Source organism: Lipotes vexillifer, unplaced genomic scaffold, assembly GCF_000442215.2.
Source record: "Lipotes vexillifer unplaced genomic scaffold, Lipotes_vexillifer_v1.1 scaffold543, whole genome shotgun sequence".
Lineage (NCBI taxonomy): Eukaryota > Metazoa > Chordata > Mammalia > Artiodactyla > Lipotidae > Lipotes > Lipotes vexillifer.
Window position 1 is genome coordinate 1508292 of NW_006799055.1, and position 23719 is coordinate 1532010.

Genomic DNA, 23719 nt, shown 5'->3' on the forward strand with positions numbered 1-23719 from the left:
AAAAAAAAAAAAAAAAAAAAAAAACCCACAGCCTAGTCCAGGGCCGAAGAGTCAACAAGGAAACAGATGATTATGCTACAGAGTGTAATTGCTACGATTGAGAGAGAAGGCACCTAACTTACATGCTAGGGAAGGGTGGGAGGCGTCCTATGGCCACTGCTCCCTGAATTGTGTCTTAACGGATAAACTGGATGGCAAAAGCAGGAAGGGGAAGGCAAGGGACATTCCATTAAGAGGAGGGAACTTAGCACATCAGGACATTAAGTTACTAAACCAGAGTTTAGTGTGTCTGTACATAACAATCTGGGTGGGGAGTGGTAAAAGTTGAATCTACAGAAGCAGGTAGAGGTCAGTGCTGTAGGTCTCACTTAGGAATCTGGACTTTATCCTCATAGCAACATGTAACCCCTGAAGTAGAGAGAAAGCAGCCAGTTTTATATTAGAGATTGGTTTTGCTTTAGCAGCAGGGCAAAGCATCTCCCACACTGGTTCTCTCCTTGGCTGTGTCCAATCTACTCTTGAGCCCACGAAAGACATTCTTCATTTCTGTTATAGGGGTTTTGGGGGTTTGTTTTTTGTTTGTTTGTTTTTTGGCCGCATCACTCAGCTTGCAGGATCTTTGCTTTTGATTTCTAGCATTTCTTTCTGATGCTTTCTTGAAGTTTCCATCTTGCTGCTTACATTACCCATCTGTTCTTGCAAGTTGTCTGCTTTTCCCAAAAGAACTCTTAAAATATTAATCATAGCTATTTGAAATGGTCTGTCCAATAATGCCCAAATCTCTGCCCTATCTGCAGAGTCTGCTTCTGATGCTTTTCAGATTGTGTTTTTGCTTGCCTTTTAAAATGCCTTGCAATTTTTTGTTGAAAGTTGGACATGACGTGTCACATTATAGGAACTGAGCTAAATAGGCCGCTAGCCTGAGCTTTGGTATTACTCTGGCTGGGGTTTTAGGCTGCGCTTAATCTTTTGTAGCTGCGGGTGCCAGAGGCTTCGCAGTAAATAGAGTCGGCTCTTCAAACTGTAATCCACTGTTCTTTACTGGAGCTCTGTTGCTGGTGGCCAGGTGTGGGAGGAGGGGAAGCATTCTTATATAATCTTGGGATTAAATAGCAGTCTTTCAGTGGACCCATGTCCTTGGGCTGTGACCTGCACAAGTATTTATTAGCTTTGTTTCTCCTCCCTTAGGTGAGATAGAGGGGGCTGGAGTCAGGGAAATGCCCGTCCCCAGGTGGGACAGGTCTTTTCCCTGACAGAATAGGGCTTTGTTATGAGGATGCTCTAGGCATATTTCAAAATCTTACCTTCCCTCTGCCAGACATAAGGAAATCATTCTGGGCTCTTCAGCAAGAGAACCTAGTGGGGGTCCTGTAGACAAAAAAAAAAAAAAAAAAAAGCATGGAGCCCCCCTTAGGTGACAGATCCCAGGAGTTTCTTACTCTCAGGCTACTCCACGCTCAGCCTCCAGCAACTTATCAAAATTGCCATTAAATGTTCCTGCCAGCATGTGTCTCTAGCGCCTTCTGTCCAGCTAAGGAGACCTTGGCTGTGACTCTGGCTTTGCCTGTCCCTCCAGATCACGGGTGTAGCTCGGCCCTGTGACCTCAGGCTCTGAAGGGCGCAAGATAAAGCACTGATTTTCAGCTCCTTCAGCTCTTTTTGCTCTAAGGATGAGAGCGATGACTCCCAAGCTCTTTACACGTTGGAGCTGAAAGCAGTCCCTCAATATGCTGCTGTTGACTGAATAAAGCAGAATAATCAGGTCTGAATGAGCACTTGTGGAGCGAATGCACTAGACGGAGAAGTCCAGGATGAAACCGGGGTCTGGCTGGGGTGAGAGTGGAACACAGTGGGAGAAGGAATACAGTGGGGAGCAGATATTTAGGGAGCAAAATGAAAAGCTAACAAGCAAAAAAGCTCATTAATAAGGAGTTCCGCTTAGTTTTGTCCTGAATACCTACAGATTACCTGTTCTGGTTACCTGAAGGTATTCTTGTTTTCTTTCTTTTTTGAAACAACACAAATTTATTCACTTAAGCTCTAGAGGTCAGAAGTCTGGAATGGGTCTCACTGGGCTAAAACCCAGGTGCCAGCAGGGTTGCACTCCTCCTGGAGCCTTTAGGGGAATAATCTGTCTCCTTGCCTTTTCCAGCTTCTAGATGCCACCTCCCTTCCTTTGTTCATGGATCCTTGCTCTGTATGCAAAGCAAGAAGTGTAGCATCGTCAAATACTTCTCTGGTTGTTACTGTCCTTCCTCCCTCTTTCACTTGTAAGGACCCTTGCGATTACATTGGGTCCATCCGGAAACTCCACATACCTGAAATGTCCCTGTGGCCATGCAAGGTAATTTATTCTCAGGTGCCAGTGAGTAGGACATGGGTCTCTTTAGCAGGGGTGCTATCCTGCCTATCGCAGGAGGGAGGCACTTGTCAGGAAGCAATGATTGGACTGACCCTCTTATATACTCCAGGGAGTGTGGGGAGAGAGGTGAAGTGATAACACTTTCCCCTCTTAGTGTTCTGTCTTTTTTTCCTATTCCCTCTTCCCCTTTCTCTTCTCAGTATCCAGGGTAATTCTCTTGCCCTACTTTTTCCTCTTAACCTGAGGGTTTTCTGCAGTGCATTAGAAACCTATAATCAGAGTTACACGAGAAATAAAATAAACAATAATCCATCTGGTCGGGACTGATGTGAATGTTGACAGCACAAGTTATATTTCCTTTCATTTAAAAATACCTGCGGGCACGGCTCCCCATCAGTGTTATAAAGAAGGTGGCGTGACTGCCCTGTTTTCATAACCTTGGAGAGTGCAGTGGCCTGGAGGACACGGCAGTAAAAACTGGGTAATGGTGGGAGCAGCTGCCGAGTGGAAAGATAACAGAATACATTTTACCTTCCCGGGACACTTGCGTACCACAGAGCTTCTCCTTTACAGAATCTCCTTCTTAAACTTCCAAACTGCCTTCTTAAACTCCTTCTTAAAAACTCCACTCATTTTCTGTCAGGAAAACGAAGGAGGAAAGATGGGCGGCAGCAGGGCCTGGATTCCAAGCAGGGTCCTTTCCATATCTCTGTGAGCATAGGACTATAAAACGGCAACTACGTTCCATGAAGAATAACACAGCAACTCACTTTGGTTTTGGTTTTCTTATGGGTAAAGTTAGGGGCCCCGACTAGAGGGCTTCTATGCTCTCTGAGTCTCCCTGTTTTGTGAGTCTGGTTTTAAATAGGTTGATCCAGGCTGCCCAAAAGTTCACCCTGGTTCTCCCTCCATTTCAGAACAGTTCTTTCTCCATTCTTAAGTAACTTTTCTAGATAAAGGACTCTTGATTCCCCTTCAGCCGCTGGCATCCATCCTGTCTTATCTCAGGCCACCTGTCACAGTCCAAGAATGTCAGTTTGCCATGTGGTTGCTGATTCAACTTTAAAGCTTGTAGAACCACTTGGAAAAGAATCAACCTTTGGGGCTTTTTTCCTAAAGCTTTGTAACAAATATAATGATTTTACAAGAAATTGTTTTATCAATTCCGTTTCTCATTTCTTTTTAAATAAACTTTTTTCTGATTATAAATTAATACACTTATTGCTGAAAATGTGGAGAATACAGAAAATTATACTGTCTATGGTATTTAATAACACAAAAATTGTTAGTAATCCGACCACTCAGAGATAATTGTTATTAAAATTTGATACATTACTTTATGGCCTTTTTTCTACACATTCATATGTATACTTTTTTGTATTTTTAACAAAATTGGGATATACGATATACTTTTTATTTCCTTTTTTTTTTTTTTAACTTACTGTCATAGCATGGAAATTTTTCCATGTAACTAAATATCCTGTAAAAATATAGTTTAATGGCCTTTCTTAGGAGCTGGGGATGGAAGGCAGAGGACTAATCCTCTAAATGTGGCCTATATTATGGGGTCACTTGTGCTTGAATTTCACGTACTCTGCTGACTTTAAATCCTTCCCTACTCCCATAGCCCAGTAAAAAGGGGACTGACTCCTCTTAAGGAGGAAAGTGATCGCTCTGTGGGATCAAAAAAGGAAAGGGCCAGGTTGAAGCAGAGGTCAGGCTCTTCTCTGTAACTTCTCAAACACAGTAGTACGTGTGTCTAATTAAGCAAGATTTAGCTTCCAATCCAAAGATTACTGAATACCCACCAAGTGTCAGGCCCTGTTCTAGGAGCTTTCACATATATCCTATGTCACCTGCTGTGGTGGAAAATGAAGCCACCTTTAAGTTACTACACAAATAATTCAAATTTGAGCTTCCACCCTGACTGAGAGAAGTCCATTCATCGTTCTCTGAGTTTTCCCCTCCTTGCAAATTAAGACCCCCCTCAAGGTGCTTACTTCATCCAAGTGAGTCGGTCTGGTTTAATATTTCTGTTGTGGAGAAAAGAAATTGAGAAGCCTGGTGTGACTGCTTAAGCTTCCAGCTTCTGCTCTGGTGAGGCTGACACAGAACACAGGAAGTCCGGCCCTCGGGTGTAAGGGTTCAAAGTCTACCCACTGAGACAGCGCGGCACAGACTGCAGGCAGAGAGGAGAACTCAGGCTAGCGACGGTTAGCCCACACTATTGGAGACTGGGTTCCCAGTACAACTTTAGAGACAGATATTTTTATTTACAAAAAATCAGTTATTTCTCTTAAGGAACCCGAAGGCCCAAGGCGGCAGATGAGGACAGGGTGCAACATCATTCCCCTGTTCCTGACTGGCCTTCCCCTGAGACAGGAAAGGCTCTGGTGCTGGGCCTGCCGTACCAGCCCCGCTCTTTTACTGCACCCCCAGCAGCACCAGCACCGGCAGCGTGGTGGACACCTTCTTGCGGGCCATTATTGTACATTTCTCACCACTCGGCTTACTAGGACCGTCCCAACACATCACAAGTGTTAGAATAACTTGAAACCCCAAAGGGGAAGAGTCAGGATTTCTGATTTACCGGGGAAATCCTTGGGCTCTTTGCAGATTTTCCCACCTCCTCCCCAGCAACCTTCCGATTCCATTCACCAGTGGGCTGATGGCGAGACAAAGCCCCAACCTTGGCCAAGCCGAAACATTGCTGCTCAGCCCAAATGCTCTGGATCCAGGGACCCACTTGCCTTATAGCCACACACCTAAAAGAGGTATAAATCATACCAGTTATATTTATGACATAAAAGCTACAGCATTTGGTGATCAAAAAGCCAGGTACAGGACTTCCCTGGTGGCACAGTGGTTAAGAATCTGCCTGCCAATTCAGGGGGCACGGGTTTGAGCCCTGGTCCGGGAAGATCCCACATGCCACAGGTTCACCACAACTACTAATCCCATGCACCACAACTACTGAGGCTGCGCTCTAGAGCCCGCGAGCCACAACTACTAAGCCCGTGTGCCACAACTCTTGAAGCCCGCGCGCCTAGAGCCTGTGCTCCGCAACAAGAGAAGCCACCACAAGGAGAAGCCCGCGCACCGCGGCGCAGAGTAGCCCCTGCTCTCTGCAACTAGAGAAAGCCCGCACGCAGCAACGAAGACCCAACGCAGCCAAAAAAAAGCCAGTTATGGTTCCCAGGTCTCTGACTTTGCTGACTTGACAGGTGATGTCATTAGTTGAAACAGGGATTTCAGGAGTGAATTGGATTTATGAGGAAGATGGTATCTGTTTTGGACATTTTAAAGTGTGCAGTGGTTTTTTAAAATACTCGGGTGGAAGCTCTGGGTGTCAAGTTCAAGAGAACTGGGTGAGCTTGAGATTTGGGAGTGATGGGTATATTGGTGGTTGATCACAAGTGTGGATGTGACTGACAGGGCAGAAGAGGAGCTGGGACGGAACCTGAGAAACAGTACCCTTGGAGAAGCAAGCCCACCGAGGAAGCTAAGGCGCTCTCAGGGTGACAGAAAGATCGAGTTGTGTCATGGAACCCAAAGGGAGATAATATTTCAAGAAGGAGGAATTTGTTCAATGGCATCCAAGGCAACAGAGGTCAAGAAAGACAAGCGTTGAAGTCAGGTTATGAATTTCTCAGGTAGATAAGACCTATCCAGATCTCTTTCGGCATATTATTGACCAAGGTCATATGATCAGATTATATTGTCTTTCAACAACTTGTGCTTGGAGTTGTATGATTAAACTCTTATGAGCACAGTATTGACAATCACCTACTAAGCAGTCATTGCTTGGTGTAACTAAGATCTTTTCACCACATCTTACTTTGCTGATTTTATCAGAAGCTTAGAAGCCACTTTCTTCTTGAAACTAACAAAATCTAGTAGCTACTACATTCTGTTTTGGCTTTGCCACTTGAATATGGCACTGCCTGGTACAGCACAGGTTGAGATCAGTATGTCTATTCATGCGTCAGGTGGTAACTCAATTCTCCCACACTTTTTACTGGAATACTATGAAAGCATTTTGAACATGATATGGCATCTTTGGTCTTCTTTTAGCTTGGGTGTGTCGTTTATATATTTAGTCCACCTCTTTTCTCTTTACTCTGACATTGCTAAAGTACGTCTACTTGGAGCCAATGTGATCATAAGCGGAAATACAAATACAGGTGACATCAAGTGCCGGTACTTGATTATAAGACAATTCAGAATATGCTTACGTTACAATCTTTAGGTCATTAAACTGAAAACATAAAATTTCAAAATTCTCCTGGAGACCTCTGCCCTGGAAAACGTAGCTTTTGATCCCGTGGTTCCCTGTGAATGCATTCCTCCCCGTTACAAGTAGTAGTTAATCCAGCTCGTTCATCTTCAGGTGTGTTCCTGGTGGGCTTGCTGGGGGGAATGTACTGTCCCTCTTTTGCTCCGGGGATGTGCTGTATGCACACCTCGAGGGTTTTCATCACAACGATCCGGTAAGGCTGTTAATGCCCACCTGACAGATAAAGAAATGGACGTTCATAGCGATGAAATAATTAGCCCAAGGCTGCATCACCAAGAAGAGCCAGCGACCACATTCCAGACCCTGGCTAACCCTGCCAGAAGCACTCTCTCTCTCTCTCTCTCTCTCTCTCTCTCTCTCTCTCTCTCTCTCTCTCTCCCCCCCCCCCCCCCCCGTCCCCCCCCCACACACACTCTCTCTCTCTCTCTCTCTCTCTCTCTCTCTCTCTCTCTCTCTCTCTCTCTCTCGCACCCTCCACGGGCGTCCCTACCCGGTCCCCCTCTTCTGCGTTTCTCAGAGCACTTGCCTGGCCCGCACGGATGCTACAGTAGCCTGCATCCCAAAATGTTACTTCTGCAACAAATCTCCTGTGTGCTTCCGTGAGAAGCGATATTCGGACCCAGAAAAGCTTTCTAACCTGAGCGCGCTTGCACGAGCCCGGGGCTACCGGCTGCAGCGGCCCCACCGGGGCCTCCGGGGGCGGGCGCTCGGGAGCGACGTCGGAGCGGACCAATCCCCGCGGGGGTGCCGGCCAAGGGGCCCAGTCGCAGGAAGGCAGGACAGCGACCGCCCAGGAGGCGGGGGACCAGCACCCCCGGGGCCCGTCTCCTGGGCCGGAGGCGATGCTCGGCTGGCGCGGCTGAGTCACCGCGAGCGCAGGCCGGGCCGCGGACCCAGCGACAGCCCGCCGACGGCTCAGGGAACAGCTGTCCGGCGCGCGGGCCCCGCGGGAGCTCGCCGGGCGGAGCCCGCAGGGCCACGCAGGAGCTGAGCGAGGGCTGCGCGGTGAACCGTCACCGTTGTCACTCTGGACGCGGAAGTGCGCTTTCCTGTTTTGCTTTAAAATCAGGGCTTGAGGTCTCCCGACCTGTGCATCTGGTCGAATTCAGCGGCAATTCCCCTTCCCATCCCAGCGCGGCGGCGCAGACCCAGCCTCCGTGCGCACTTGCTGCCCAGGAGGCACCGCGGGCGCAGGGCAGCCCCTGAAAGGAGACAGCCCCCGAGACTCCGGCCCCGAAAACGGTCAGACCCGCGCCTAGCTCGGCAGGAAGACTGTGATCGTGGGGTGAGTTAAAACAACATAAACAAACCCTTACGACTGGAAGCTGCTTTTTAAAGGCCCCCTTCCTGTCCGCTGTTCACAAGCAGCAAAATCAATAATACACAATTACGTAATTGTCTCGTCCCCAGAGCAACCTCACTGTTTCCCTTATGAAAACCAGCTGGCAGTATTCAGTGTGGGAGTTGTAGTGTGACCACTGGATAGCCAAAGTGGTAGACAGCTTATTAAGACTATCTTAAAGAATCATCTCAAGGGCGGGTTGAGTCCTTAAAGGTCCAGCTCTTAAAAATGGTTAAGTATGACAGTCTCAGGTTTACTGAGTACCCTGTTCCTAAGTGCAAGTTATTTTCTTAGGAAGTGCTTACTGCTTTCTGTTCCTTAGTTTGCTTGTTTACTCCACAAAGTTCCCCGAACTTCCCCATCATTGAAAATCTAGCCTCTCAGATAAGAGTGCAACTGATTATCTCTCTCCTTTTCTTCTTAATAGAATTTCAGCTACCTACCCAAGCAAGATGAAGATTCCATTTGTGGAACCTGCCATTTGCTTTAGTGTATTTGCTATGACTTTGATTGCTCCACTGACAACACAATATGTGTACAGGAGAATATGGGAGGAAACAGGCAACTACAGCATTGCACCCGATAGCAATGTTTCTGAGTGTGCAAAAAACAAAAGCAGCCCAATTTTCACATTCCAGGAGGTAAGAAATTAAAATATTCCTAACATGTATTAAAAAGGGAATGTACAACAGGATTTTAAAGGAAAGAGGATACTACACTCCTCATACATTGATCTCTTAAGGGTCACCCGAAAACCCCTAAGTCCCAAACCAAAAGCCTTTTTTCTCCTTTCTGTTTGAAGCTTCCTGACACCTTTAATCTGCCTCTTCTACTTAAAACCCCCTTCTTCTGTGACACTGGCTCTTGTCCTTTGTCTCAGAAAATGTCAGGGCAGTCTCATCTCCTCCGTGGTTGTCTCCTTTCTTCTTCCCCACGGAAAGCCTGAAAGTTGGGACAGGGCAGGCTGGAATGGTACTTGGTGGCCAGGGGTGGGGTGAAGCATGGGTCCTGCCTTTCCCTTGCCCGCTTCCTCCCTACCCGCTTCCGCTTCACGGGCATGACCCAGTTTTCAGTGACCCCAGAAAGTGGACCATCCCTGAAGACTGTGGGCCTGGCGCCAGGGTCTGTCATGGGGTGAGGGTGGCATTTGTCATCCATCATTCGGTGTTATCAAATCAGTTTGACCCCCCCCAGTGCTGAGGAGCATCTGTGTGAGGATATGGGGGGTGGAGAGCACCCACTTGCGCTCTGAGGTCACTGAAAATGTTCAGCCAGATACTCCAGAGCCTTTCCTTCCCCATGTCTAGCCTCCTCCCCCAGGAGGTACGTCGCCAGTCTCCATTCCCTTAGGCAGTCTTTAACAGTCTACCAGTGTCCAAATGCAAAGCAGAGAGAGCATCCAGATTTGGAAATTCCCCCCCCCGCCCAATGCCTGAAAAACAACCACACTTGTAAACTTTGAACTTTTCCCCTTGGGAATATTTTGTGATGGCAGAAGAGTGGTGCTGCTTCCCCAGTCAAAAGATGAAAAGAGTCTAAGGGACTCTGAGTCATCTGCACCCACGGAGAAAAGAACAGATTATTTCTGAACAGCCATGCAGATATCAAGGTTCTGGCCTAGAGTGAGGTCATAAAAACAGAAGGGCCAACAAGGGGCTCTCCTCTTGGTTTTGTCTCCCTTTAAGAATGTTTCCTGTTACATGTATATAATCTCCAGGGAGTAAGAAGGTTCCAGAGGCTCATCAGTTTCTGCATTTCATTCTGTGAGTTCCTTCACCAGCCCCCTGGGAGCAGTGGGACGGACAGAGGAGAGGACTTGAGTGTCTGGAAAGGTCGGCTGTCCTCACCCTCTAGAGTGACAGGAGATGGGCCTTGGTCCAGCTGCTTTGGTGACCTCTGTGACTGTGCAGGTGATGAGTATTGGCCCCGCTCCCTGCCTAACCCAGCTGCTGAAAGCCCCCCACTGCCCAGAGCAGGGGTCTCATTTTGAAGACTTCTGCCAAATTTTTTGATCGATTGACTGCTGTTTCACTGGATTAATGTTCAAGAGAACATACCGCCCTAGATCCTTGCCTTACAGTCGGTGCGCTAGAGCTACAGCTGCCTCTTCTAAGACTGGGGAACTAGAAACCATCCCACCCACAACTGGGACAGGGCGTGGCGACCCACTCACCACTCGCTCCTTAGGGCAGAGGAACACTTCCTTCTGACCCCTTCCCTGGATCCTGTCCCTGCTCAGCTTCTCAGAGAATATTCTGCCCCCTTTAAATCCGAGAACAAATGTTCCCTGTTCTGTGAGCTTCCACTTAGAGATCTGTGGACTGTTCTTGTAACCCTAAAAATAAGAGATGTCATAGTACAGGGTCAGCCCCTGATAAAATAAAGAAATGATTTTTTCAGCTCAGATTTTTCTTGCCGCTCTCCCAAAAGATCAGTTGTGTGTAAGAATACAATGTGTTGAACCTCTGTTATGCCGTTTTTATTTAACCTTCCCACGTAACAAATATACACACTTACGTATTGGTATGCAAGATAGTATTATGAATTTCAGGGTACAAATGTAAGAATACCTGGAGCAATTTCACTTATATCTAACATTTTGAAAGTCTATTTGGATGAAAGTCATATTTTTCAATCTATCTGGGGTTAAGGTATATATAACATATATATTCGTATGGATATTGATCTAACCTATCTTTCAAATCTCCAAGTTTTCTGAGCCCTGTGACTGTAAGTACAACTACATACTTCTCTTGGGCGATGAGGTTAATCTCTAGAAGGCCTCTTAACAAAGTGGCAAGGCTGTGGAAGGAAACTCTTGGCAAAGGGCAGAGAGTAGGGAATTCTGGGATGTCTATTGACTTTTGTGGAGGAAGGAATTTTTAAGCCCCTTACCGCCCTCTCCTTCCCTTGTAAATGATTGGTTTTGAAGTGTTACACCGGCCACTGTGGCCTTTTCTCTTCAGGCAGCTTTCAAGATAGGGACTCTGCCGCTGGAGGGGACAACTTCGGGTCACCCAACAGATCATGAAGTTGTTCTTGCTCAGGAATTTATTTATAAACCTTTTAATAACACAATCCCTGGTTACCAGCAGGTAAGGAATACCTTCTGCTCAACTGGAATTAATATATGCATTTTAGCCTATGAAATTTTGCCTTCCTTAACAGTGATAGCACTTTCCTTAGTTTATCCCCGTACCTTGTCAGTACCTTGTCATTCTGTTCAATCTTGTATAGGAAATAGCTTTTTTTTTTTTACTCTGATTTCTCCCATCTCCCCTACTATAACACATAACACATAATTCTCCAGAGTTTATAATGTTCAAACACAATTTCTTCTGTCTCAACATTGATTTACGGTTGAAATATGCTTCGAGTTTGTTAAGATCTGAATTTCACAACATGGGTTGCAGATGAGGTGAGTAGTCTGTGTAACAGACTGGGTTGGGATGACAGTAGGAAAAAAGGAGAGGACAGGACTTAGGTGGAGGCATGGAAGTGGGAGGAGGAACCCAAAACTGGAACATCTTGCTGAGGAGTTGATTAAACGATAACTGTTTCATTTATTTGTTTATTCAATAAACATTTACTTGATGGCTTCTATATCTGTAGGAGATGCAAAGATGTGCTCAAAAGATCTAACCTAGTAAAAATGAAACAGCACTGACTGTATGAGGGCCCTGTGTGGAGCTCCTTATATTGACTTTAATTTTAAGTCTCCTGACAGCCTGCAAGATTGAGACTGTTGACATTCCCTCTGGTCAGATGAAGACGCTACAGAGATAAGTAATTTGGTCAGGATCACACATAGCGTGCAAGTTACAGAGGCCTATTTTACTTGATGGTTTGTTCATTTAATCAATCTGTCTACTGAGTACCTACCCTCCCTGGAAGCACTGTTCTTGGAGCTGGTGACACTGTGGTGGAGAGGACAAGGTTTCACCCCACCCGGGAGCTGAGGTTGTAGGAGGGAAGTCACACAATGCACAGATCGAATGAACTATAATTTCCTGTCAAGGAGCCGGTGAGTCCCTAAGGAAAAAAACAACAAGGATAAGGGGCTGGAGTGTTGGGTGGGGATTAGTGGGGTTGCTTTGGATTGAGTGATGGTCAGGGAAGGCCCTTCTGAGGAAGTGGTTTTGAACTGAGGAAGTGAGCTGTGCAACAATCAGGCAGAGGGAACAGCAAGTAGCGTGGAGGTTTGTGGAATGGCTTGTCGGCCGAGACGACTGAGGAAGGGGAGATGAATCAGAGGCTCCGTGACGTGGGGTCGCCCCTCGCCGTGGCAAGGAGTTTGCATTTATTCCAGGGTAAGGAAAGCCACTGGGGGGTTGACAGAGGAGTGACACGAGCTGACGTGTGTTTTTAAAGACCACTCAAACTGCGGTGTACTACAGAACTGACTGTATTTGAATCCAGATTCCTCTGACTCCAGAGCTCAAGCTCTTAATCAATACACAAAAAAGTACAGCTGGGGAATGATAACTGTTCTATGAGAAGGTTCAGAAAAAGGAGTGATGACCCCGGTTTGGGAATTTCAGGGAAATCTAAGTGGGACCTGACTATGGACTGTGCCTGGAACATAGACCGTATCCGTGGGGGTGAGTGGGGATAACGCTGAAGATGAGATCAGGCCACGTCTCGGGGGCCTTAAATACCAGGCTAAGGAGTGTGGACTTTCCCAGGCAGTGGGGAGACACTGCAGCTTCTGAGCAGGTGAGAGACATGCCGATAGTATGCTGTGGTGCTATGCAACATGTGCCCAGCAGTAGTGTCTGTGATCTGCAAAGTGGTAAGATTGACATTATATTCTGAATTGAATGAAGAGACCAGTTAGATGCCAGGGTGGTCCAGGTGAAAACCAATGGGAGTTGTCATCCAAGTGGCAACTATGGGACCATCAAGAAGGTAAAGTGAGAAACTTTAGCGGGACAGGATAGATTGTGTTGGGGGGCATGGACGAAGGGAAAGGCTAGAAGCAAAGATGACTGAAGTTTTGGGTTTGAGTGACCAGAACATTTCCTGGCAACATGGAATGGCTTGAATTATATAAATATATAAAAATAAAAATAGGCTCACTATTTTAAAAAACCATTAATTCAGTATATGATATTTTTGTGGTTCATCATATTTTTGTGGTTTTTAGGGTGCTTTCTAAATATTACATGAATAAATCTTTTTTAAATGAGTTTAGTAATCTCCATTATAGAAACGGCACATATCCTTTAATATAAAGTTTGGAAAATACAGAAAAGTGATGAGAAGAAAATGCTTTTAAATCACCCCAAGTTCTTCCCATCAAATACCTAGCGTCACGATTGTTACATCTGCCAATCCACGTGTACGTAGTTGTTTTGGGCCTCAGGAAAGTTGAGTTTAGCTCACTCCTTAGTTCATGGCACGCTACCATCTTTAGTCAATACAAAGCTCCTCTTTGTGTTTTATCTTAATTTTAGTAAATAAAGGAATATTTGTGGAGACACGTGAAAAGGACAACTGAGCTCTATCTAAATAAAGGCCTATCAGATATGATGTTTACATGTGATATTCATTCCCCTTTAGAGTAGACAGAAAGGTGTATCATGGGAAAGGGTACCGTTCTTGCTTTAGAACAGTGGTCATGATCTCTTAGTGCTAACTGTTCACAGAAGAAAGAGAAGTCATTACATAACCAGTCCCTGAGGCCTTGGGTTCTGTGGATCCTCTATATAAGTCAGACATACGCCAATACACACACTTTTACTTTTATGGATTAATGTCTCCACTGTGGTACTTGAATATTGTGACTGAGCATTGATGATTGTATCACCTCTTGATATTTGCTTTGTGAACTGGATGAAGATTTAAGCTATATCAAACCCATGCACTAGAGATTCCCCATCCCTGACCTACTGGCAGTGTCAAGAAAAAGTATGTACCAGGGTATTTTTAGGCATATTGTATAAGCCTCTGTAAACACTTTGTCTTCTTTTTATTTCTTTGCAGGAAGTTCAGAAAAAAGTGTCTCTTTTTAATCTGCAGATGGACATAAGTGGGTTAATTCCTGGTCTCGTGTCTACATTCATGCTTCTGTCTCATAGTGACCACGGAGGACGAAAATTCCCCTTGATTTTGTCTTCTGCTGGTGCTCTTGCGAACAGTGCTTGGCTCTGTTTGCTTTCCTATTTTGCCCTTCCAATCCAGCTTTTGATTGCATCTACCTTTTTGGGTGCACTTTGTGGCAATTACACCACACTTCTGGGAGCCTCTTTTGCCTACATAGTTGATCAATGTAAAGAAAAGAAACAAAGAACAATTCGAATAGCTATAATTGACTTCCTGCTTGGAATTGTCACTGGATTGACAGGATTGTCTTCTGGCTATTTTATTAGAGAACTAGGTTTTGTGTGGTCGTTTTTAATTGCTACTATGTCTCTTACTGTTAACTTGATTTATATTTTATTCTTTCTTGAGGATTCGATGAAAGAGCCTTCATCTCAGAATGTTTCTATATCATGGACTGAAGGCTTTAAAAACTTATTTTACCGAACTTACATGCTTTTTAAAAATAATTCTGGTGAGCAACGGTCTTTGCTCTGTTTGTTGCTTTTTACAATGATCACTTATTTTTTCGTGACAGTTGGCATTTCCCCCATTTTTATCCTTTATGAATTGGATTCACCACTCTGCTGGGATGAAGTTTTAATAGGTTATGGATCAGCTTTGGGTAGTGTCTCTTTTTTCAGCAGTTTCCTAGGAATATGGCTTTTTTCTTATTGTATGGAAGATATTCACATGGCCTTCATTGGAATTTTTACCACCATGGTAGGAATGGCTATGATTGCTTTTGCCAGAACAACACTGATGATGTTTCTAGGTAAGTTACAAATGTAGCCTAGAACTGTGTATTGATGTTTACATAAAATGAATTTAGTCTGTTGGGTGAGAAACTTTAATATAAAATTCTCTATTTAATGCATTTTAGTTCAAGTAAAGGTAATTTGTTTAAAGCTAGCTTGCCAGAAGCTGAAAACCAACTGACTTTAAAGAAGAAAAAAAAAGTTGAATAACCACAATTTTCCAAATTTGCACATTTGCCAAAAAATTGTTTTGAGGAACATTCTTCTTGTGAATCAGTCCTTCAAAATAGCATTCACCAACTTGAATATTTCTTAAAATAATGCTAAGAAGGCTACAATTTTAAGACAACTCTCTAAAGTATACTCAAAAGATACATTAAAAAAATTCACTGAATATATTCAAGAAGATTTTGCAAATTGATCTTTCAGCAAATTGGTCATTTCATGAATTGGCTTTTGATGAATCACTTTCTGGCAAATAGGACTGCTTCCTTAACTAGGGCTTGAGTGAGATACTGTGTTTGAAAGGGTTAAAGGATCTGTTAAAGTGGGACCTCAAGAAAGATCCAATTTAGTCTTTTTCTACAAAGGCAGTGTTAACCTCTTGCTACCTTGCAGGGAAGCAGGGTGACCAAACAGAATTGGGCTTAATTTCCATCTACAGCACTAGGTGACCTTAGGCAAGTTACTAAACTACTCTGAGCCCTTGTTTTTTCATCTATAAAATGGGCATAGTGGTACCTAATTCAGAGGGTTATAACGAATATTAGAAGAGATAACTGTAAATCACTTAGCGCAATGCCAAGGGTTCAGTAAATGCCAGTTCTCCCGCCCTGTTTCCCTTGGAGTTGCCAACTCCAAGTAAGTTAATATATGTGAAAACATGTTGAAAACTTAAAGTGGTCTACAATGTAATATCTTACCATTTTGTCATATAACTAAAAATGCTACTATTAAGGGTCATAATTTAAGAGCAGAGGCAACTTGTGTTCGTGAAATTATTCAGCCACAAAGATGAAGAAGCAAGAAGAAACCAATTTACCAATAAGTAGATAAATATAATAAAAGAATTTTAACGATGAGAATGCCAAGTCTGAAAGAGCAAAAACAGAAAACAAAAAATTTATTAACAGTCGCAACCTGCTAAACATGACATCACTCTAATAACTAGGGAAACAGATCCATTTCAAGTGGCAGATTATATAGATCTGGACCTGTAACTTCCATGAACTCTTGTTCTCTGCACTAGAGTAAGAATTTAAGAGTAAACTTAAACTTGAGAGTAATCTTAAACTGACCTGTCTATAGTCTATCTTAATTCATTAAACAGAATTCTACCATTAATTAATTCAGCCGTTAGATGCAATGAGTTAAGATGCTTATAGAAAATGAAGTATTTAGACATTAAGTGTTCCACCTTAAATAAAACGGACCCTTAGTTTTCTGATTCAGCCAGTAATTTCTGACTATTCCTCTCACAGTCAGGCTGCCATTCCTTTTCACTGTTGTGCCACTGTCTGTTCTACGGTCCATGATATCAAAAGTGGTTCGTTCTACTGAACAAGGTGAGTTTAATTTGCTTAAGGAATAGAATGAATCTATGATCTGTACCAACTCATATCTGTGTACAATCAGTGTTTGATTCTTTAGGATATTCTACAACCCTTTTTCTGCACAGAACTCCTTTTGGATTGGTAAGGTCTGTGTTAGGAAGAGCTTATATTCAAACAAGGGAGCCCCTGCCCGGGGCCTGGTGCTTTAGAGGGCTTTCTCTGGAGCTGCCCCGCCCCAAGGGGAGAGGAGACCTCAGGGCCAGGCGATATGCCCCCTGGGAGCCCACAACACTCCCCCCTTCTAGGCTACACTCTGGGTACGTGGGTCCCCATAACTCCCAGCTGAACAGCTCATATCCAGTGAATGCCTCGATGATCCTCTTTCTCAGACCCGTTCTCCTGAGGGTAGACTGTGACCCCAGTGTGCTCTCCTGTACACCAAAGGGGTGGCCAAAGGGTGACTCTTTACAGGAGGGTCTGGCCCAACCTTGGAATTGCAGGGCGGGGTGTCTACACCCACGTGTAAATGACCCTTTCTGAGCAGAACAAGAGGTAGAATACAATGTGGGTGGCTGCAGCCTGCAGGCTGGGGACTGGGGGGTGAGGGCCAGCTCTCCCAGGGCTGTCATGTTCCACATGGAACTCTAAAACGTCTGAGAATTCTAAGTTTGTGTCTGACCTCCAAATCATTAGGAAGGTATTTTCTCAGAGTAGGGAGACAGAACATACCTTAGTTAACAGTCTGTTAGTCAGAATTACAACTTTTTTTTTTTCTTTTGGCTGCGCCACACGTCTTACAAGATCTCAGTTCCCCGACCAGGGACTGAACCCAGGCCACATCAGTGAAGGCCCAGAATCCTAACCACTAGGCCACTAGGGAACTCCCAGAATTATAACTTTTAAATACTTAGAACTTGTAGGCCTCTAACTGTATTCTTGCGCTGGATCCCCCAAATGTTAGAGCTGGGCCTGAGTCAGAGTCCTAGAAAAAACAGCATCCCGCTCAGCTGATTCAATCAAGAGACTTCAGGGAAGGGCAGCACAGAGAGGATGGCCCACGGAGGGAGGGAGCAGAGAAGAAACTGCACAGCCTTCTCCTCCTGGACCCCACTGACCAAGTCCAAGTCATAATATCGGTGGGGTCAGCCTCCTGAGCACAGAGCAGGGCACAGAAGATCCAACAGCTGAAGGGGAGGACAGAGAATAACCAGTACAGAAGGAAAACAAAATTAAATCTCTAGTTAGGACTGGGTACTTGTTAGATACTAGGCATATGTGGTTGACCTCCTTTTGCTGTGATCATACGAATATTATGAGACCTTGGAGCTTTCTTTTGTTCCATGTCTTAGCCTGGTGCAGATGTTCATATCAAGTGTTTATGAATAATTCATAATTATGCTATTGCACTTACAGCACTTTAGTCAACACTGGAGAAGCCTGCATAATTCAATAAGGTTGAAAATATATTTCTTGATTCTTTTCCACTCACAAGATGTAGCTACATATTCACACAGCTGTTTATAGATTGTGTGATGAGGATTAACTGGAAAACCACTTAGGAATATAAAAACTACAGTATGTAACTGTAGTTACATACTACATACTACATACTACATACTACAAACTACATACTACATACTACATACTACATACTACATACTACAAACTACATACTACAAACTACAGTACCTGCTTCCTTGAATTACGCTATGGTTTCTTAGATACGACACCAAAAGCACAACAAAAAAAGAAAAAATAGATAAATTAGACTTTATCAAAATTAAAAACTTTTATGCTTCAAAGGACACCATCAAGAAAATGAAAAGACAGCCCACTGAATGGGAGACTATATTTGCAAATCATACGTCTGATAAGGAACTTGTATCCAAAATATAAAAAAACTATTAAAACTCAGCAATAACAAGAAAACCCAATTAAAACATGGGCAAAGGATTTGAACTGACATCTCCCCAAAGAAGATGTACAAATGGCCAACAGACACATGAAAAAGTGCTCAACATCATTAGCCATCAGGGAAATGCAAATCAAAACCACAGTGAGACCCACTAGGATGGCCAAGATGAAAACGACAGCCCATAAGAAGTGTTGGCGAGGATGTGGAGAAACTGGAGCCCTCATACACTGCCGGTGGGAGTGTAAAATGGTGCAGCCATTTTACAAAACAGTTTGGTAGCTCCTCATAAAGTTAAACAGAGTTACCTTATGACTCAGCAATTCCATTCCTAGGTATATATATATACCAAAGAGAAATGAAAACATATGTCCACACAAAATCTTGTACACACATGTTCACAGCAGCATTATCTGTAATAGTCAAGAAGCATAAACAATGCAAGTGTCCATGAACTGATGAATCAACAAAATGAGGTGTCTGTCCAATGGAATATAATTTCGCACTAAAAAGAAATGAAGTAATGATAAGTTGTGCTGCGCAGGGAAGTCCAGCAACAAGCCAGAGCTACCTCAAGAGATGGTTGTTTGTCAGAACACAGCCCAGCCTGACCGGTTTCCAGCAAGAAAGGACTCAAGCGGCTGCATGATAGGATTAGCACCATACCACCTGTCCCCAGCTGTAGCAAGGGATCAGAAATAAAATGAAACAATAACGTAGATACATAACTAGGAGGACTTCTTTCCAATTAAACTAACTTCCTGTATTGTCATAAATCATAGAGGCAGTAAGGCCATATGCTACTTGATGATTGGTAATTGCCCTTGAATGAAGCTTTTATTCATTCATTTGACAAATATATATTAAACGTCTACCAGGTGCCAGCACAGCTACGCCCTGGGGACACAGCAGTGAAAAAAGCGTATGTGCCCTTGACATTGACAGAACTTTCATTTTGGTCAAAAGAAGACACATCTCTGATAACCCAGCATTCTGCATAGAGATGTTTGTTTTATGAACATGTGTCCTGTTGTTCAGTGAAGACTTTGAAGCAATGTATGAGAATATGTATAATAAAGTGAAAGTTTAAATAGATAAAAATCAATACACAGTCTAAAAGATCAAGACCATGGGGAAAGTTACAGTCTAGACATGTAAACTATAACCAAGCTAGATCCTCAAGCTTGCCCTTTTCCTTCCTATCAGTCCAATCAAACACAATTATTTATAGGATTTGCACTGTCTGTAAGAAAAATATATTACAATTTGTCATGGAAAAGTAAACTCGGCAAAGTAGGGAACAAGCAATGGCTTAAGAAGAGTCTGCAGAAACTACGTAGGAACTTATGCCACGGAAGCCACAGAGAGCTGAGAACAGCCACATTTGTAGTGATGCAGAATTTGACAAAGAGGAAAAAAAGCACATCAAGATGACCGGCTGGGGCTTCCCTGGTGGCGCAGTGGTTGAGAGTCCTCCTGCCGATGCAGGGGACGTGGGTTCGTGCCCCGGTCTGGGAAGATCCCACATGCCGCGGAGCGGCTGCGCCCGTGAGCCATGGACGCTGAGCCTGCGCGTCCGGAGCCTGTGCTCCGCAACGGGAGAGGCCACAACGGTGAGAGGCCCGCGGACCGCAAAAGAAAAAAAAAAAAAAAAAAAAAAAAAAAAGATGACCGGCTGTCTTTCGAAAGTTTCACTCTTCAGTCAGTATGGTCCTGGATTCCAGAATAAACTCAAAACTTGTAGAATAATGACCATTTCTCTGATTGTGAGCTTGGGCCAACCACGCAGCCATTTCAGGCTTCTTGAGCAATGCTCCATGGCCTGCCCTTTCCCACACTCGGCGTGTGGCAAGCGGGAAGGACAGCAGAGTCCCCTCAGAGGGGAGCCAGTTGTAAGCACGTAAGACAGAAAAATACGTTTTAAAGAATCACTCAATGTCAGACTGTGGCATAACCTTCACTAGAGCACCGGGCACTTATGTAGTTACTTGATGAGTCACACAGGAATCTTGTGTGACTGAAATTTTTGTTACTCTGGAGGAAGAGATCGAATTCAAATTGCAGAATGTATGGTAAGAAGATCATCTCTCTGCCTTGCCTGTCACTCTTGCCAGATCTGACCTGACCTTTCAGAGGGCCGGTGGGTGGGACGTCGTTTGCCTGGGAGCCATCCTGCCCCTGTAGGTGTGTCCCAGATTAGCGCAGGGACTGAGAGTGGAAGGTGGCACCTCGAACCTCAGGGGCAGGTGGGGCCTCGTCTTAGGCTGTAGCAGGGACGGGAGATGCGGCAGATTCCACATGCCTCAGCTTCCAGTGCCTTTTAGCTTTGCTGCACAGACCCTGGAAGTACTGATTCCAGCTCCTCTCACACCAGGTCCAGGGAGAACTCCTGAGCTCCGTTTCTTCACCCACAAAAACGGGTGACTGACTTCTCAGGGATTTTGAGGGAGTAGCTTTCCTTCACCAAGCAGTGCCCCCAGGTCTGCACTTTTCACTGAGCAGCCGTTTTCTGCATTATTTTTGTTTGTTGTTTTGTAACTCAGCCTTTTCTCTCTCTCCCTCCACACCCTGACCCCAAACAGGCACCATGTTCGCTTGTCTCGCTTTCTTAGAAACACTTGGCGGAATCACTGCAGTTTCTACTTTCAATGGAATTTATTCAGCCACCGTTGCTTGGTACAAAGGCTTCGTCTTTCTGCTCTCCGCTGTTTTATTACTAATTCCAGCCATCAGTCTATGGTATGTCATTACTTTTTACCCTTTTATCAAAGGATAGATGGATTGAATTCCCTGACCTCACCAGTACAATTACATAGATCTGTTGAAGTTTTGCCTCGGAATGTACTTTTCTCAAGAACTTTTAGATGTGAAGACACCTGTCAATAATTTTGGAGACTTAGAAAGAAAGAGACAGTGGTGTGGCCAACCAGGACTAAGAGAAAGAAACACTGGGTTAGACAGAGACTCTGAGAAGTTACCCCCTTATCTTTAAATGTGAACAACTGATGAATTTAGTGTCTAAGAATATATATGTATAATCAGTACATATATATTCGTACGTATATTCAATACACATATATTCTATGAATATGTATATACATATATATATACACATTCAAACAATGATTTCCTACAGTATAATATCCCCTGAAGGTCAAAGATTACTCTAAGAAGATATACTTTAATACAGATTCTTGGGTAAATGACAAGAGCAGATAGCATGCACTGGATATTAAGAATTCTCTTTCCTTTACAGAGAGTTGGCTTATTTGATGATTTCCTTTTCAAATGTAAATATCCAAGTAAATACAAACTACAAAATTCTATTTGTGAATAGTACATAGAATAAAAAGACCAGAGGCATAAACTTACAAGAAATATGTATTCTCCCTCTCCCTTTCAATGAACAAAATGTGTAAGCCAACTAGATAAGTGGTTGTGAAAACGCACAAGCAAATATATTTGACACGTTCTCTGGGGCCCAAGCACTGAGCTAAGAGCTCATTAACCTGCCTCTGCTGGGCTTGTCCACTTCACACGGCTGCCGCAGAGCAGGGTGATGGGGATGGGTAGAAGGTGGGGCACAGGGTCTGGCATCTGCCTTCCCCTAAGCACTGTGGGCTGTGGCTGCGAGGGAGGGAGAACAGAATCTATCCACACAGGCTTTAAACTCTGCCATGGCTGTGAACTCCTTAAAGGGCTGGCCTGCGTCTTATTCAGAGTAGGACCTCGGTACATACTGTCTCAGTGGGATGCTGATACCTAGATCTGTGTTAGATGGACTACAGTAGTATTTACAGTTCCTCTGTAACTGTGATGAAAAGCTATTTTTACTAGGTATCTTTTTAAAAGGAGACTATCACCTATTGAAGTGGCAAAATTAAAACTCCATGCTTTGCTAGTGAGCACATGATGAGACCATCAACCTTATACTTTGCTGGGAGTAGTGTTATTCGGCATTATCATTCTTGGAAAGCAATTCATGAACATGTATCAAAAGTTTCCCAAAAAAATTCATGGTATTTGAACCAGTGATCCCATTTAGAATCCTATCCTGAGGAAATGATCAGAAATGTCAAAAATTTATATATAAACAAGTTCATTATGGCAAAAAATATTTTAATGACCAAAATGGCCAACAACAGGAAATGGTTAAGTAAATGATGGTGCATCCATATCAAGAAAAATGACTTTAATAAGAACTGTATTACATGGGAAGTAGAATAATGGGTCATTTTAATTTTATTCTTCATATATTTATAAATATTCTGTTATGCACACATATAACTTTTATAATTGGAAAAATTAGTGCAGAGAGATTAAAGGTCATTGTGCCTTTAATAATGCATCTAGTGTAAATGTTGTTGGTCTTCTGAGATTTTTTTTTTAATCTGTTCAATATTTTTAAAATTAAAATCACACGCTATTTTCATTATTTCCTGATGTCTTCTGTCCTAGCTTCAGTTATAGGTATTAAACATGAACCCTAGTAATAGTTTTAGTTACAACTATTTTATGTGGACTGTGTGGAGGAGACAGTGGGATAGATGGACATTTTAGGGATCTGGAAGGGGAAGAGCTCATGTAGATTTTTTTTATTTTCAGAAAGCTTATGCATAACAAGCCTGTTGGATTCAAAATACCAGTATCCTCCTTCTTCGTATAATTTATTAAAAGCCATGTAACCAGGGAAAAGATGGAATACAGATTATTTATGTATTGCCTTAATCGATGTCTTATTTGCTTTGGCAGTGCTGTCAAGTGCATCAACAGGAATGCGGGAAGCTATGTCCTTCTTATACAAGAAGAATCCAGTGAAGACACTTCAGACAGATGATCAATTGTGAATAAAAAAAATCCAAATGCTCATATCATATACTCTTGACTTCTGAAGGATATAAACTAGCTCCACAATCAGTACTTCATAAATAATCAGTGCTGCAAGTTCTTTCTTCTAAAGTCAGAAATAGTTGCTGCTCTAGCTTCTTACAGCACCATGCACTTTGAACACTTTATGAAGATCACGTGACATATTCCCAGTAGATAAAAGAACAAATCTCAAGACACCTCCCACTTTGGGATTTACAAAAGAAACTGAAACTTATCGGTATAAGATGGGACTAAGAAATCTGATACAATCAAAAGCAATAATCTCCCTAATATACTCCAGTCTCTCACATTAAGACCAGGAAGAACTCTTTGTCTGCCTCAGTTTCTGCATCTGCAAAATGACTTTTTGACCCCTCTCAAAGATTTTGAAGGCATAACTGTTGAAAATTATGATGAGTCAGTCGCTTATAGGAAAATGATAGAAGTTTCAAGTATTCATAATATAATTTTCTTCTACTTGGGTAATGCTTTGTTTTTTTTAGAGCCCATCAAGGTGTTAGTGATAGTCAAGGCTCTCAGTAGCT

At 43.5% G+C, this 23719-nt stretch overlaps 1 protein-coding gene across 1 annotated transcript; it reads left to right on the forward strand.

The window, feature by feature from the left end:
* Positions 1–8453: 8453 nt before the first annotated feature.
* On the forward strand, positions 8454–23162 carry SLC46A3 (solute carrier family 46 member 3). The gene is made up of 5 exons (XM_007471436.1): positions 8454–8642; positions 13987–14857; positions 16322–16405; positions 20888–21044; positions 23058–23162. Exons 1-5 carry the CDS (start codon positions 8454–8456, stop codon positions 23140–23142), a joined length of 1386 nt encoding a protein of 461 aa, XP_007471498.1. The 3' UTR covers positions 23143–23162.
* Positions 23163–23719: the final 557 nt, after the last annotated feature.